Genomic DNA, 19,277 nt, shown 5'->3' on the forward strand with positions numbered 1-19,277 from the left:
TTTTTACACATAAGTTTTCCGAATTAATTGAATAACTGAGCCGTGTAGTTTGAAAATGGCTTAAACTTTTAATATCTCGATTTGAAGATAAATGGAGTTAGACCACTTTCAAAATAAGCGGCTCATTTAATCATGAGGATTAGCGTATGGTAGCGAATAGGTTACTGTGGCTATGCCACCGACAACGGAAAATAGCCCGAAATTTGAATATTTCTAGAACAAGATTTCTTATAATCGTTTTGATATTCGGTATATAATTTTACTATATATTATAATTTTTTTAAATGACTAAATTTTAATAAAAAATGATTACGTATAGATATGAACTGTAAAAATAAGAAAATAATGGAAATAAAATTTATATACATTAATACGTATATAATGTCATTCAACATTATATTACACTTGTAAATTACAGTTTTCAACATTACTTTAAATTCCTATAAGTAATACTTATTATTTTCGAAAATGTTGTTATAATATTACGTTTTTCAAACAAATACTCAAGTTTTTATAAATAATCATATTATCACCTAACTTCCGGTCTTTCAGATCATAAAAAAAAGCTTTTATTAATACTAATAATAAAATTATGACCAATAGTAATATTACGAAATGTTACAATTACACTAAAGAATATAATTTTGTAATATGAATACGTGATATTTAAAAAACAAGTATTTTGAACTTTAAATACTACGTAGCAGAAATTTTGTCTTTTTTATTTTTCGTGATTCATAGTTTGCCCTTTATGTTTCTTCCTAACAAACATTCACCTTTTATTAAAGCAAGCTGCAAAACTTGCTTGATAATGCCGCATTCGGCTATTTTATTCATCATAGTACTGAATATGTTCTCTTTCTATTCCATGAGAGAAGCTTTATTTCATTTTGTTTTATTTTTCTTTCTCTGTCCTTTGTGAATCATTGTTAAATTTTTTGATTTTTCAATAATATAATTATTCAAGATACCAATCTTCTCAATCAATTTATATAAAACATCTACATCGTCAACGGCGTTGTGAAGAGAGTTGATATTCATTTTTGGTATATAATTACTGACTAGAGTCAATATCGAAAAATTTTTCTTTATTTTTTACTCTATCTAGAAGCATTTCTTGAACTAAATGAAAAGAATCAACGAATCCTTTGACGATAGTAGTAAATTCTTACTCTAACCAAACAGTTATCCTTAATTTTATTAATCTTATTGTATCAAAACTGTGTACAAATTAAGTTATTACTAAAGTTTTCAATAAATAAAAATCACTAATAATTACATACTTATGGCCGTTATAGGCTAGTAGAATGATTAGGCAATCCATTTTTCTCAAATAATCAATAAATTATAGCGCTCTAATTGTAGCTGACACTGTACGAGGGTCGTTTGAAAAGTTCGTGCAAAAATAAAAACTGCTTGATTTTTTTTAATAAATCTTTTTTATTTTTCAACATAGTCTTCTTTTAGGCTTATACACTTCATTCAACGCTGCTCTAGTTTGTTAATCCCTTCCAAATAATAGGATTTGTCCAAGTCTGTAAAATAGGCATTCGTTTCTGCAATCACCTCGTTTGAATAAAATCTTTTCCCCGACAGCCATTTTTTCATATTAGGGAACAAATAGTAGTCCGACGGAGCCAAGTCTGGAGAATAGGGGGGATGTGAAACGAGTTGGAACCTTATCTCCATCAGTTTTGCGGCCATAACTGCTGAGGTGTGAGCTGGCGCATTGTCGTGGTGGAAGAGGACTTTTTTGTAGGCCAATCGTGGACGTTTCTCTAGCAACTCGGTTTTCAAACGATCCAATAACGGTGAATAATATTCGCCTGTAATGGTTTTACCCTTTTCCAGATAGTCGATGAAGATTATTCTTTGCGAATCCCAAAAGACAGTCGCCATAACCTTCCTGGCCGAAGGAATTGTCTTCGCCTTTTGCGGAGCAAATTCCCCCTTGGTAACCCATTGTTTAGACTATTCTTTGGTCTCAGGAGTGTAGTGATGTATCTATGTTTCATCTACAGTGATGAAACGACGCTTAAAGTCTTGCGAATTTTGCTGGAACAGCTGCAAACCATTCTTGCAACACTTCATACGATCTCGTTTTTGGTCAATCGTGAGCAATCGCGACACCCATCTAGCGGATAGCTTTTTCATGTCCAAATGTTGGTGCAAAATATTATATACCCGTTCGCTCGAGAAGCCTACAGTACTAGCAATCTCACGCACCTTCACTCTTCTGTCAGCCATCACGATATCATGGATTTTATCAGTGATTTCTGAAGTGGTAACCTCAATAGGGCGTCCAGAACGTTCAGCGTCTTTTGTGCTCATATGGCCATTCCGAAAATTTTGAAATCACTAATAAACCATTCTAATCGAAGGTGCACAATCACCATAATGTTGATCAAGCTTCTGTTTAATCTCCTGAGGCGTTTTGCCTTTGAAAAAGTAATGTTTAATCAATACACGAAATTCTTTTTCGTCCATTTTTTTACAACCACTCGATTTCTTTGATTGAAACGAATGTAAAACGCAAAGTAATTGGCCGATCTGGCTGAAACTTAGTGTGTGCTCTTCCAAGATATGCCACTAACTAAAAATAACCTTGATACGCACTAGTAGCGCCGTCTCTCTGACTTTGCACGGACTTTTCAAACGACCCTCGTATGAATCTTAGTTTCGTTTACATATAAGTCCCCACCAATTACTTGAAGATCTGTTACTTTTGATGCTTCTTTTAACATCGGTTTCGATGGAATAATGTAGACGTTGAATGTTAATCCATTACCACACGTAAAAGCGATCTATAAAAAAATTAATAGTTGCAATGATAAAGTACTTTGAAAGTAATAATTACGTTTATATTTTTACTTGAAGGATATCATCAGAGTTTGAAAAATCAGATGTTTTCAGATCATATACAAGAACTTTACATGAATCATTGAAATTCCTATCTTTGATAGAAGAAATTTGGTTTTTAATCAATTCTGAAACATCATTAAAACCATCTCCACATTCATCTGTGATGTCTTCTGTTCGTTTAGAAGCTACATTTTGTGAAGAGTGTAATATTTTTAATTAACTTCTTTATTTTTTATTTGTAATTGTTACATTACGTTCAGCTTTTACTTGGTAAATTTTATCCTTGATTTTTCTATACTTCTAGGAGTAATGCCTAGTTGTGCTATCTTTTTTAAAGTGTTAAAATTTAGAGATTTTGATGCTCCATAATGTCTATTTTTGGAATTTTTTTATGTAGTAATATTGTTCAAAGATTCATTTACCTGAGTTAAACCACAGTCAGTAATTTGATTTGCATTTGTAGCAAAATGAGCGAATATTTGTATCAGCTTAACCCGCAGCTTAGGATCCTTCAGCAATTGTTCATTTGGTCAATTGCGATATGTAAAATCACTTTCCAATTTCAAAACCATGCACCACCTATCACACAGCTGATGGTTACTATATACATAAGGAACTACTACTATTAATGCGTTCTTAACTTTGATTGCACTACCCTTGTTTTGTTTGACGGCAATCGAAAAACTTTAAGAATAAAAAATTACTGGAAAAATACTGTATTAAACTCTTTAGTAACTTCATAGCGTATGGCGAGCTTGTCAAATTTTTGTGTACATGATTGAAGTCGGACCATTTTTCAATAGCATCAGAAGATTTTTTCGAACTCCTGCTATTATACAATTAATATTTTCTCGGATTAAAATATTAACAGCAACGTTTTCTATAACGAATATTTTCTTTTTTGTAAGTAGTTCAATAGCCACATGTAGTTCCATGGACTTTGATGATTCCGTATAATTTTCGCGACAATTGTCTTTAAACTGTCCAAGTTGAAAACAGAAGCATTATTTTTAACGAACAGTGTAACATAAAACTTTACCGAAGTGAAAACCAAATACTGTACCGTATCTTAGAAACATTATTGCCAATCTTCATACTTGCTAAAATAAAACTAACAGCATCATCAAAATGAATTTTTATATTTTATAAAAGTACAATATTTAAGATATATGCACTAATCAGATAGGCTATTATAGGAATAACCGGTCCTTCGCTTTTTCCAACCAGAATTAAATCCAGTTGTTAAAAAAACTTTTGCATTCTCATTTAATCTAAGATTGTTGTCATATTGCTTTATTTATGTAATAATACAATTTACATTCATCTTATCCACACAGATCGTTATTGATAAGATTGTTAGCTCACAAAAATAAAAGTTTAATAGTAAAAGTAATATAAATTTTTTTCACTTCTACAATATTTTATTCATTGGTCATACATAAAAAAATTAAACTACTTCTATCTACACTAGACCTGTTCAGAAAAGTAAGGTTTTTTATTTTTATGGCTCCAGTCAACTAAATCGGTAGCTAGTCACATTACGAATAACTCTGAATTTTTTCAGAATTTTTAAACAAATTTAGGTGCTCCCAATTACAACTTTTCGTTCTTATGGGAAAATGCACGTAAAAATGACAACGCCATTTTAAATACACATTTTTACATTTAAATAATCTATTTTGATTTAATCTTAAATTGTGTTTCTTTTTAGTTTCCAAAATCCTATTATTTATGATGGTTTAACACTTAAATTTAGATCACTTTTGTTCGAGAGCTCGTACAGATCAGACTTGCATCGAAACGCTCTCTGAAACCGAATCTAAGCTACTTATTGAAAGTAATACATATAAGATCTTACAAAATAAATCTAGTTAAAATCCTATAAACTTAAAATCAGCCATTATGGCTGGAAATAAAGAAAATGAGCAAGATACTGAGTAAAATACAGTGAACAACAAAAGATCCTGAGATAGTCTTGAAGAAAATAGAATAAACAAGAAAAGGCAAGCAAGCATCAAAGAGTATTGGCTGAGAAATTCGAACAACACAACCGTTGAAGTAAGTAACAGATTTAAAGTAATGGAAAACAATGAAACAAGCAACAAAAATAAAGAGCCAGCAATATCGACAGCCGTCATCATCATCGCCGAAATCACGGCCCATATTCGTAAGTGGAGTTTTAAACATCAGTTCTTTAATTGACCTTCTTAATAACGTCGCGAAAAATGAATACACATTAAAAGTTCTGAATAATAACGAAATTCAAATTCAAATCAGTAATCTTGAACTATTCACTAACACAATAGCCGAGTTAGAAAAAAAACAAACTAAATTTTAAACTTATTAAAAAAAAAGAAAACAAACCGTTTAAAGCCGTACTCAAAAACATGCATGCATCGGTCAATATAACAGATCTAAAACAAGAAATTGAAGCCTTCAATCACAAAGTAATAAGAATTTTTAATATTAAACATAATATAACAAAACAACCTTTACCAATATTTTTTGTAGAAATAAAAATAAATGAAAACAATAAAGAAATATATAAAATTAACAAACTAATGAACCAAATAATCTATTTTGAAGAACCATATAAAAAAAGAGAAATCCCCAATGCATGAGATGTCAAGAATATGGCCATACAAAAAGCTATAGTGATAAAACACCAGTTTACATTAAATATGCAAATAATCATCTTCCAACGGAGTGTCCCATTCAACAAAAAATAAAAGAAGTTAAACGTGCAAACTACGGAGGAAACCACGTAGCTAGTTATAAAGGCTGCAGTGCAAAAAAATTATTTCAGCAAAAATTATTTCCAACTCTAAGACCAAAACAAATAACAAGTACAGAAAATATCGTTCGATCAAACGTCTCATATGCGCTGGCCGCAGCCGAAAATTTAAATACAGCACAAGAAAAATCAAAACAAATGCAGACACCTCAACCAATAGTAAACAATAACAATAAGAATCAGCTGGTAAATATGATGACTCAACTGACGTCTCAATTAATAAACAAGATAGACACGATGCTAAATCTGCTTACCATGCTCATAAATAAGACATAATGAACACAAAAATAAAAATAGTAATTTGGAACGCTAACGGTTTAGCGCAAAGAAATATCGAAATAAAACCTTTTCTGATAGAAAACAATATAGACATCATGTTAATATCAGAAACACATTTCACTAATAAAAACTTTTTAAAGATACCGCAATACACATTATATAATACAAACTATCCTGGCGGTAAGGCTCATAGAGGAACGGCAATATTAACAAAAAGCACTATTAAACACCACGAAATAGAACCACATAAATACGACTACCCACATGCAATAAATGTAGCGATCATCGACAGCAATGGTCAATTTATTCTCTCGGCATTATACTGCCCTCCAAAACATACAATAAAAAAGAAACAATACAAAAAATATTTTGATAGCCTGGGAAGCCGTTTTCTCGCAGGAGGAGACTATAATGCAAAGCATCCATGGTAGGTATCAAGATCAATAACTCTAAATCCAGAAGGTGCAACAACTTTATGTGCAGTAATAAAAAAGAAAAACTTAACGCTAACGTCAACAGGCGAACCTACCTACTGGTCCTCAGATATAAATAAACTACCGGATTTAATAGATTTCGCTATTATAAAAGGACTATGCCCTAAACACCTAACAGCTGAATTGTGTCTTTACCTAACCTCAGATCATTCCCCAGTTATTATAAACCTCAACTCAACAATAAAAATAGACAAAAAAAAAATAGCCTTTTGTATAATAAAAAAACAAATTGCGATCTTTACTGAGCAATAATAAATGATAAAATTACATGTAACATACCACTAAAAACAGAATAGAATATAGATACTGCGATTGAAAATTTAAATAACAACATCTATACAGCCATTAAAAATGCAACCCCTACGTACTCGATAAAACAAAATAAAAAACAAATAAATTCCAAAGTAGTAACAGATAAAATAAGAGAAAAAAGAAAGTTGAGAACAATTTGGCAACAGACTAGATTATCAACAGATAAAACAACATATAATAGGTCTATTAAAGAACTTAAAAAACTTCTTTACGACGAAAAAAATGAAAATATAAACAATTATCTAACTAACTTAACTGTAATTGAGGCTACTGATTATTCGCTCTGGAAAGCCACTAAAAAAATTAATCAACCACAAAAATTCTTTCCTCCTATATTAAAAAATGATATGACTTGGGCTAGAACAAGCATTGAAAAAGCTAACACATTTGCTAAACACCTACAAAATGTTTTCAATCTCTCACAACGTAAAATAACAGAAGTAGAAGAACAAAATCTATTGAAAACCATGCAATACAACAACAATAAAATCAACTAACTAACAATACCAAAGTAAAAGAAATAAACCACATAATACGTCATTTAAAAAATAAAAAGAGCCCTGGACATGATAATATAAATGCAACATTACTGAAAGAACTGCCAATAAAAGCTATAAGATATATAACCATCGTAATAAATTCAATACTTCGTTTACACTACATTCCTGTTGCATGGAAAATAGCAACAATAATACTCACACCAAAACCGGGAAAACCGCCCCAACATGTCACGTCCTACAGACCTATTAGCCTACTGCCTACTTTGTTAAAAATTTGTGAAAAAATAATAATTAAAGGGTTAAACAAAATTTTAATTGAGTAAAACCTAATTCCTAAACACCAATTTGGTTTCCGTAATAATCACGCCACAATCGAACAAAATAATAGAGTAACTAATAAAATAATAAATAGTTTTGAAAACGAATACTGTAATGCAGTATTTCTTGACGTAGCTCAAGATTTTGATAAAGTCTGGCACAAAGGACTTGTATATAAACTTGAAAAAATCATACGACAAAATCTCTATCTGTTATTAAAATCGTACTTGAGCGCTAGGACTTTTAAGGTAAGAATAAATAACGAAACAACTAAGTTATACCCAATTAAAGCCGGCGTTCCCCAAGGAAGTATCCTCGCTCCGATATTATGCATGTTATACGCACATGATCTGCCAATCAAGGAAAATGTTGACATCACTACGTACGCAGATAATACAGCCATACTAATATCACATGCTAACGAAAAAATAGCCTCTTATAATATGCAAAAATACCTAGACATAGCTATAGACTGATTTGATAAATGGAGGATAACAATAAATGAAACAAAGTCAATTCAAGTAACCTACACCAAGAAAAAAGGATCTTGTCCACCAGTATACATTAAAAATCAACAAATTCTACAAGGAGATAAATCAAAATATCTTGGAATGCACTTTGATCGTAGATTAACATGGTAAGACCACATATAGACTAGAAGAAAACAACTCAACCTACAGATAAGGAAGTACTCGTATTACTGGCTATTAGGGAGAAAATCTAAATTTTCAATTAAAAATAAGCTTCGTATATATAAGTCAATAATTAAACCGGTATGGACATACGGCATACAACTTCGGGGCACTGCTCCAAAATCAAGCATAGATATAATAGAAAGATTTCAAAACAAAACTATAAGAGCTATTACTGATGCACCATGGTTTGTTTCTAACGATTACATAAGGAAAGACGTCAACATAAACACTGTAAGAGAAGAAATTGAAACAGCTCGCCAAAAATACACCAACAGGATAAAGGAACACTCAAATAAATTACCAAAGAAGCTAATACACACAACACCGATATTTTCAAGATTCAAAAAATATAAAACAGATTTGCACAAAGTTAAACAAGCATGGTATTAAAGTACTGGTACTAATCGTGGACCTTCATGTAATTCAAACAAATTTTTTGTAACCAATTGATGGAATTGCAATTATAACAATTTCTTATTGCCCGAGGAAAGATTGTAAATATATTGGAGTAATAAATAAAAAAAAAAAATTTAGATAATTTGTATTAAATAAATGCATGACAACAATCATACTTTGTCGATTTCTCGAGGCCTTTCTAATCATCAGAGTTTATTACAATTAGCACTTTAATGTAGCTTTATTCTATGATAATAGATTACAGTCAATAGCATTTTACTCAATACATTTTATCATTGTCAAACTGATGAAAATAAAGTGAAAATTTCTGCGAAATTTGAACGAAGATGACTCCATTAGCCTAGTGATAACGAGTCAACCCAAAACATGTGTACCGCAGCTGCGCGTCTCTCTCACTGCCGACGCCGAGTACGCAGGTAGCCGCGCGGACCCTCGGTTGGCTAATCCTTTTTATGACCTTACCTACCTTTTTAGTTGTTAAATGAACATTGTTAATGGTGCAAAAATTACAATATTTATTTACATAATTGAATAGCTGATTAAAATGCGAGTTTAATGAATTTTTAATTGTAAAAAACGAATAATTACAAGTGCAACAAACACAAATATAACCAAAACCCTCTCCACTTATTCATCTATTTATTTCTTTTTGTTTTCTTTTATTGTAAAAAACGTTTACATGTTATTAATAATATTTAATCCAAGACAAATAAATAATTTTCATCCCAAGGTATACGCGGCTACCTGCGCACTCAGCGTCGACGGCGAGAGGGAGACGCACAGCCACGGTACACATGTTCGCCATGCAATTTCGGAATTCACGTTAATTTATTTTTCACAAACTGTTACAAGCATTTTTGTTTCCATATTTTTTTGCGGTTAGAGTCACTAAACACTTTCTAGAAATTCTCAATTTTTCGAAAATTTTATAACGCATATTGGGTGGTCTTAAAATTGTTTAAAAATTCTGAAAAAATTTAGAGTGATTCCTAATTTAAATAGTTATCGATTGAGTCGACTGGAGCTATAAAAATAAAAAACCTCACTTTTCTGAACAGGCCTAATCTACACGTAAAAAATTAATATAGAAATAATTGATTAAAATTATAAAAATCAGTATAAAAATGATTAAAAATATATAAATAATTAAAAAAATTAAATTAATAGATTACAAATATAAAAATCAGTATAATAATTAATTATTTTAAAAACTCGAAATTGTAAAATCATGGCGTGTAAGCAAGCGTTGGTACCGTGAGCGGACTTCGAATAATCGATCAGAGAAGAAGTATTGGAAGCGTCTTGGTTATTCTGAGTTAACTTATTATACATTTTGGTTAATTTAACACTTCTACCTTGAGTCCCTTTAGTGTATTCAACTGAGATATTCAATGCTGGCTCATAATATTATATTAATAATTACTTTATAATGAATATATTTAGAAATTTATTTTCTGTTTGTCGAAAATGATTTTAAGAAATGCACTAATTTCATTATACATCGTAAATTTTTAAGACTTTTCAATTTTTAATATTTAAAAAATGTATGATAATACAAAATATTCATTTTATCATCAGTGTATGCAAAATTTAAGTCGTGTTGACCACTTTTTATTAGGCAGGATTTTTACAGAAAATGACTTAACCTATTAATGCATCGTAAATTTTAGTGGTTTAGATTGCATTTACATTATAATACAAATAGTTATGTACACATCAAAATATTTTAAAATATACCTAATTTGTGCTCAAATCATTACCCGTTTCCCTAGGTAAACAAAATAGTATTCAAGCAAAATTAAAATAATATTTAATTGAAATTTGGTGTTATTCTACTAATATAGGTCAGAGAACGCAGCGCTCGTAGCTTACCAATGGGTCAACATCATCAACAAACGAGAGCTTCGCTATCTCGAACATCATTAAATGCTGGCACTCCAGACAGCCTTAGTGACAACGAAAGCAACTCCCTTCGGACGCCTTTTAGAAAGAGTGGTATTTCCAGTAAAACTTCGCTTACTCCAGGTTTGAAATTTTTTTTTATAAAGTAAACTTAGACTTGTGGTAGTGAGTTGCATATGAATAGACACGAAGTAGCCTTGAAACAGCAAACAGCGACAGAGTGGGACTTTCTATATATGTAAGATGTCGATTGCGACCTGTAGTAAAGATAATAAATTTATTATTTAAATACGTAATCAATATCATTGCTTCTATCGGTCAAATTGAAATTCTTAATTATCATCTGTTACGCGAAAAAAGTTTCAAATAAATCGATGCAGTTTTGAGAAAGCTTTGGAATGCAAGATTTTACAGGCGTATTTTTTTATTATTATTTAAAGCTTTAAAATTAATTGATTTATTCATTTTATTATGGGTGTGATTAGAACAAAAACAATCATTTACGTATCAAAATTGAGTTATTTTATATAATTCTTAATGTAGTCACTTATTACGTTATTCTGATAAAATAATAATTATTTATATGCGTGGTAAATAATTTTTTTTATAATATTTACTTTGCAAGTCATTCAAAGTTGATTTGAGACTGTTGATTGATCAGTTATTTTCTCTGATCTGAATATAATATGCATTGTATAATGGGGTAAGATGTTTAGTGGGCTACGCGGTGCGAAGGTTTGCGGGCAAGTCTCTTCGTGTGCGCACAAATCAGCAGGAGCTGCGCGAGTGTCGCCGCGCCGTGCATAATGGCGCACATTTTAGCGATGTTTTGTGTGCTTTTCATGGGCTGCCCTCACTGGCAACCGAATGCGCTTCCTTTGAGCCTAATCTTGCATCGAGACCTTATCTTGGGTGCGTGCCCTTGCTTCCGAGCGAAGTCCCTGTTAATTGCTGCCGGTACTTTTACTGGGCAGCTTCAGCCTCACTCGGAAATATAGCTAAATTCTGCTAGCTGAAAAGGGACGCATAAGTACGAAGGCTTATGACAGAAACGAATACGCGAGTATAGGAATGGACACTTCTGAAGAAGGGCACTTCTTCGAAGAGTCAACCAATGATTAAATCAGTCGTTTTTAACTATCACGACGGTATCCTTTATTAAACAATGGTTCGGTTATAAATTGAGGCCTCTGCAATGATAATTTCTAGCATATGGCAGATGCAGGCGTCACCATCTTGTCCGCTACCACATGCACGTAGCGATCGTTCACTTGCACACAATTATATATCGTCGCGGTTTCCGAGCTCACGTGAGATCGGTTGGCGATCCATCTCGGATTATGCCTTATATTACACGTATAAGACAACAATGGATCGTGCGGGTATATTACGTGGAGCTGGCTAGCTTACCTCGTGATATCTGCGATTTCACGCCGTTCAGGTCTCCGCTATCGGGAAAAAAGGCTTCTCCTGTTCTTCCTGTGGTAACCATTATGCTTATAGGAGGTTATGCACGTCTCGTATCCTTTGATGCTTGTTTAGGATGCCTTTCTTTCTTTTAGGGAAAGAACGCACATGGTAGCCTCGGCATTCGTCCGCCGTCGAAGCTCGAAGGTCCGGAACTCGAAAGGAACGTGTATGTTCAAAAGCAGTCTCTGCGTGAGTCCTTATCTGCGTATTCTCTCCCTGTATCACCGCGTACGCGATGCGTGCCCTCACTTTCTAGCCGGCCGGTGCTGACCCTGCGGACAGTCCCACCAACGAGACGAGCCCAGGAATATAACGTTTATCGTTACAGCATATACCACAATATATGGTCAATATCTAGACAAAAAAAAGAATATAGACAGTTATGATATTTTACTATTAATATTTTATGAGAAATTCATTTTAAACTATAGTGGCTGACTGCGAATCGATTAACAATAACTATTAAGGCGCATTGAAGATTATTTTTTATGAAACCACACAAAAAAAGTTTCAATGAAAATATATTTTTGCCTTATCAGAATGTACATTTAAGTAAACTATTTTTGTGTTTGTGATACTTGTAATTAGTTTGAATTTTTCTTTAAAATTTAAATAGGGAAGTTTGTCTAAATCGATTGGCCTACTGTGTGCTGCGAAGTTTGCTTGTGTGTCTGCAATCTCATTGCTTGTCATGGCTATTTGCGAGAGTATCCAGTTTCAAAATTAAGTCACCGCCCTATAAGTTTAAGTCACCGCCATTTAAAAATAGCCATTTTTCAGTGTATGGCCGAACGTGCAAATACTGAGTGTGCGGAACGAAACCAATGCAGTTTCCGCACTCACAGACGTTTCGTTATCTATTGCATACAATTTTTCAAACAAAAACGTTAATGGTGAAAAGGTATATATAACAAATTATAACTTGATTCAGACACGCGGACAACACAATGTGTGTTGAGAGAATCGTTGAATGTTTTCCATGGATATTCTTTATATTGTGGTTTTTTATTCTGTAAAAAAAAATTGACCACGAAATAATATTCATTGGTGTAAGTTCTGCATAGTTTAATATTATTATTATTATAGTACAATAAAATTAAAATTAATATTCAATGAAACAAGTAAACCTTCTTCAAGTAGACTTTCAACTTCTTCGCAACATAGTTACCGAAGAATTTGATGAGAAAGTAGCTGAGTAAATCCTTAATGTTTTCAAAATTGGTTACAAAAAATTAAATCACTCTATACAGAAATATATCGTAAAAAAGTACCATTCTCTGAAATAATACATCACATGTGTAACGGAGAATTCCGGCCGTACCCGTCTGGGTTGCTCGCGACCGTCCGCACAAATTATTTATTCGGGGATTCGGGAAACAAAAGACGTTCCCACGACTGAATAACGCGTTGAGCATAAACACGTTAAACGCACAGATTCGAAGTCGGGATGAGGAGTGATACAGCGGCGAATAAACACAACAGCGGATTAATACGCTAGTCTTTAATTGTCAACAAACGATTACAATACGGCAACCTCGGACTTATACACTACGAGCGGTACAATAACAAATGCGAACGCGAAGGTGAATCGGTGGCTGGTCAGCCTGCCGATTCCCTTATAAAAACTAGATATTATACAAATGCCCGACAAACACTTTTCGCTGATAGGCTATTAACGGTAGCCAGCAGGTCTGCTGTGCTACCAACCATAGACTGACGCCCAAACATGCAAGAGAGAGAGACAAGAGAAAAATACGGCACCGACCTCAACCTTCAGCCTCTCCGACGGCTGGAGCGCTCTGCACCGTGACGTCACTGGTGTGCTCCTCGCTGACCGTATCGCTGGTATATTCTTTTGTCGTCGCTATCTGTCTTCTGGCTCGTCCTCTCGATCGCTCCGCAATATTGCCGCCTCAACCGCAACCCGCTCGTTGATCGTTGTTGCTGCTGTCTTCGCCGCCTTTTTATTGTCCTGGACGACAGCCCGTCCTGACTGCTCGCGCGCGCACCCGCGCACCTCGCCGATAACTCACACGCACCGGTGCCGGGTATACTTCGGGACACGGCTGGGCGCGACCCAGCCTCACTCTCCGATACTCGTCCGCGCACCGGGCGTGTCTCCAAAACGAACGATCGTCGACGAGGTCGCGAGGCCAACCTTGAAAAACTGTCACCGTCGGTTTTATCCGCGCGCGCGACTTCCTCTGCTCCTCGCTTAGCAGACTCCTCGAATTTTTCCGCGGTGATCCGCAATTCGAGCGGTCTCTCTCTCTCTCTCTCTCTCTCTCTCTCTCTCTCTCTCTCTCTCTCTCTCTCTCTCTCTCTCTCTCTCTCTCTCTCTCTCTCTCTCTCTCTCTCTCTCTCTTTCTCTCTTCTTCTGCGCCATCTGCGTCGCTCCAGTCGTCAGCTCAATCCGTGTTCAGCACCTCGCAAACAAAAGGTCCAAGCATGATTGTGTGTGCCAAACGTACACACTCTCAGCCTGGCGCGGCGCACGGACATTTGCGAGAGCCAAACGGACGAGATCGGCCTAGCCGAGATTCTCCGTCACACATGAAGTTACTCTATTTCAGTATCCAGAAACTATTATTTTAAGAAATAAGTCCATCTATGTTATTCGATAGCAACGGATTCGAAAAAGAAAGAAATAAAAAAAAAGTGAGTTGATAATATTATTAGAAAAAAATCTTAATCCTGCAAAAGATAACAGTATCAAATAACCATTCTATGTGCATTATGCTCAATGTTATGCTTTACTCTCGTAAAGTATTCTGGAAAAATTTGAAAACTTTCGGAGATTTCGCAAAAGCTTTTTGTAATTTAATTAAATTAAATTATTTGAATAAAAAAAAGAATCATACAAAGAATCGATGTTGTATTTGATAATTATTTCGAACTTATCCGTAAATTATTTGAAAGGATACGCTGATAAAAATGCGATTTTAAAGATATATGAGAGGGTCGAGACAAGTAAAATGGCGTATCAATATTAATAAAAAAACAACTATCGTTTACAGATCTTTATTTTGATAGTTGATTATCCTAGTACAACGTCTTAGATCACATTGTCAATTACAATCTATTTGGCGAACTTATAATACTATCCCCTCCCAATCGTACTTGCCATCGTACGACACGATCGCCGTTATCAAACAGCTAACAGCTCGGCCCACCCTGACGCGATACCGCAGCATCCACGTCCCTGTCGTTATCACACTCATCCGTCGAACAATCATCATTTGTCGAATCATTATTCAAACTAATCCTCGGCTTCAGTTGTTTGGGTGACAATACGAACTCATACAGCTTTTGTTTAATAGGATAACCTGGAATATCGCTTACAACATAGCGGTTTCGATCTAATTTCTTTTGATTAGATATGGCCCGATAAATCTTTTACTCAACTTAGCGCTACCCTCAACATCCAACACAGTCGGGTGAATCATAACATAATCTCCCGGTTTGTACTATGGATACGGCTTGTAAATTCCATCGCGCATGATTCACTATAAAATTGAAAACCTTTTGAACGAAAACGTTCTATATGCGAAGGCAACAGATCATTACGTCTGCAATTGATTAAAAACTTTATTCTAGCATTTGCTGTCACAAGGTCACATCTGTATTTTGTCCATTTTCTCAAAATATTCTCTGATTCAATACCATATCTCGTAGAGATGAATTTAAAAAAGTTCCTCCTTCCCGGAACCTGATCTATATTCCATTGGCGACCGTTAATATATGTATTATATGTAGCACTCTCCATTTATTAAGTAAAATTAATTCCAATTTTGAGAGCCAACCCGTTGTAAAAATAAATCAAACACTCATATTAGGTTACACACGTATGTTTCGTTGGCAGATATCCAACCTCATCAGATCTTTATTAACAATAAATGAAAAAATGGTTACAAAAACAAATATATATAAAAAAAATTTTTTAAAATCAAACTAACAAACATTTACCTCATTGGTTTAAAATTTTGCTAAACATTTACCTCATTTTATCAATCACAATCCAATTAACAAAAATTAAAGTATCAAAATCATCTTCTAACTTTCTCTCACACAAATATTCAAATTTCAACTCCGACAACAACTATGAAATAATGCAAACCGACCGGTGTCTGTTACCTTTTATATCAAAACAAATCACAAATATATACACACTTAAATGTATCCCCTCTCATATGTCGAGAAGAACCGGTACAGTCAGCATCACTGCACATCAAAACAACATTCAAAAACATTCAATCAAGTCAATCAGATAAAATATCAAACAAACTCTTATATTGCTTACTTAGCAACTTACTATCTTCTTGTCTGTTTATAGTGTTGTCAGATAAATTAATGTATATCATTTCCGAAATCAGTCTCTTATAATAATTCGACTCTCTATCTAAAATTATTGTGTTATCCCAATCAAACGCAAGCGAAGGATAATTTTTCAAATGCATCGGAATAGGAAGAGATTTTTCTATAGGTGTTTTACTATGTTCATCTATGCGTTATTTAAACTTCTCTTACAAGGAAGGTACCCGAGGTGTACCTCACCGATTTTCTTGAAATTGTGATATGTTGTAGAACATCAAAAAATATTCGACGCGTATTTTTTTATACGTGCCCATAAGCCTATTTAAGGGGTGAAACCCACCCTTGAAGTTCACCCCTAAAAACAAATTTTTTTTAATTTCTCGAATACAATTCGTAATTTTTTACTGAAACAAAGTGAGTAACACTTGTTATTGAAAAACACATATTTATGCATTGTTTTTAGTCATCAGACTCGTAACCCCCGTTTTTTATTAATGAAAAACTATATTGATGACCATTTTTTTCACTATACACATTCCAAAATCTGTTAAATCTTGACAAAATTAATCGTTTTATGCACAATAATCAAAAATAAAGTTGACCTGTTCCGGCATTTTCAAAAAAAAAATCCCTTGAGAGGGTGAGCTACCCCTAACATTTATACTATTATATTTCATTATTCCATTACGATATCATGGTATAAATCTCTTGGATACTATTAAAATTGTTAAGTAGTTAATGTAGTTTGAAATTTTCTGAAATCAGCCCTTACAAATGAATTCATCCCTAAAACTCAATCTCAAGTATTATTTTTTCATTACTTGAAAATACCCTAGGACTATTCAGTGGCATAAAACGTGTAATAATATTAGTTCACATCCTTGGTATTGAATTAGAATTCTTCACCCCACTAATGTATCAACCCCTATTTTTCAATAAAAAAATGACACCCTTTTCTATATGAAAATACTAGTTTCTTGAGTTTGACGAAAAAAATCTTGGCAGTATGCACAATATTCAAATACGAAATCGACTGTTCTCACCTTAATAAAAATAACCTATAATAAGGGGTGTACCAGCCCCACAGGAGATATTGTCGTATCTCTATGATTTTATTCTTTTTCTATGGGACTTTCAAAAGTAATAAAAAATTAATGATTCAAAGTACAAAAAAATTTTTAATTTAATATTTCAATAGTTTCGAGTTTTAATGTTACTTTTTATAATCCTGGCAATAATGATAATCATTAAAAAAATGTTTCAAGCATAATGATTTCTTACACCAAGAGCATCTTACAATTGCTGAGTTAGAGCAACCAGGAACTTCACAACGCTCATTATAATCATTACCAAAACTAAAATCTACGGGGTTATCAAATTTATCTGGCTTTGATTCAACGTAGCCACTTTTATACCATGAATATTTGAATAGGTTATTGTATCGAGGAGATGACAATTGATTATGTACCAAGGATTGGAGTTTTATAATGTTATTTCTTTTATGAAGTTCTATATCCTCATTCATTAATGTTACACTGTCCTCGAAGCGACGGACGTAATTTTTCCACACTCGGAAGCCGAAAGCATCTAGTGGCTGAATTTTGCCTGTTGTTCCTTTTGGAATTATTTTTACATCAACAATTTTGTTTGGAGGTGCTGCTTCCTTTACAGCATCAGGGCAATGCCCACTCCACGATTCAATTAATAAGACACTTGAATGCCCAACATTGGGAAAATACACATCCTTCAGCCATGTTTTGAAATGTTCTGTAACCATTGAAAAAACTCATTTTTATTCACATGATATAAGTTAAAGACTGTAATCATCAATAATAAATATCATACCTGAAGTCAGTTTGCCAGAAGCGGAAGGCATCACGTAAATATTTGATGGCTTGAATAATTTGGATTCTACTACCAGTCCAAAGGTTCCTTTACTTTCTTTTAAAACAATGAATAATGGGGAAAGCAGTCTCCCATCACCTGAAATGAGTGGTTGAATTGTGTAACTGTGAGTCGTCGAACTTACAGATTCTACAAGACATTCAATTTGCTTTTTGCCTTCAATAGCTAGTGTTCTTCCCGAGTGCATTTCAATTCGAAATCCACTCTGATCTGAATTGTAAATTGATTCCAAACCTTTGCTTTTAATTATTTTTTTCACATCTGAAACAAAATCATCAGCTGTTTTTTGTAAATATTCTCTCCCTTCAACAGTCTTTTTTGTTACGAATTTATTTATCTTTCTGCTGACTATTCTGTGAGCCTTTTTAAAATTTTGTAGCCAATGACGTGACGCTTTAAACCTTATATCTTCATGTCCAACGATTTTCTGAGCTTGTAATGCTCATTTTTGTAAATCTCTATCGTGAATTATATAACCGGCATCGGAAGCCGACTGAAAATTATCTAATACAAATTTATTGATTCTTCCAATTTTTTCTTTATAAGTGCCTCCTTTATTCAAAGTATGCGCCCATCGTTTCAACTGTGTAATTGATTGGACTTTTCGAAATCTATGCTGCACAGTTTGCAGAGCGAGATTTTTCGTAACTCCGCTTCTCCAATAGTCCACAGCTTTTCGTTTGTAATCCCAAGATAGATCTTCTGTATCCGCTGTACATACTAGTGAGTGTTCATCAACATCCGCTGACCAGATTTTATCAATATCTTCAACAATATGCATTTCAGTATCCTTAAATGGTTCTTGAAAAGCTAATGTAGATTCCACAATGAATTCTGGATCCTCAAAGTTATTTATACAATCAAGTAATAGTTTTTCTATATTATCCTTCAAAGCAATTTCATCTTTAGTAATGGGACTTTCTTGTATATTCATAGCTTGAAAAGATAATAATAATAATTGTATAACATTTATAGGATTAATAGTCATTTTTCCAATTCCTAGAAATAATAATTA

The 19,277-nt window shown here is 33.5% G+C and overlaps 1 protein-coding gene across 3 annotated transcripts in view; it reads left to right on the top strand.

The window, feature by feature from the left end:
- LOC131666766 (dystonin) overlaps window positions 1-19,277 on the top strand; it is a 540,494-nt gene that overhangs the window by 411,495 nt on the left and 109,722 nt on the right. For all 3 annotated transcript variants that reach the window (XM_058939663.1, XM_058939671.1, XM_058939680.1), the window contains one exon: window positions 10,516-10,696. In XM_058939663.1, the coding sequence (XP_058795646.1) occupies window positions 10,516-10,696 (181 nt within the window). The remainder of the gene's footprint in view (window positions 1-10,515; window positions 10,697-19,277) is intronic.

The sequence above is a fragment of the Phymastichus coffea genome, unplaced genomic scaffold, assembly GCF_024137745.1.
Source record: "Phymastichus coffea isolate CEN01 unplaced genomic scaffold, Cenicafe_Pcof_1.1 PCOF00004, whole genome shotgun sequence".
Taxonomy (NCBI): Eukaryota; Metazoa; Arthropoda; class Insecta; order Hymenoptera; family Eulophidae; genus Phymastichus; species Phymastichus coffea.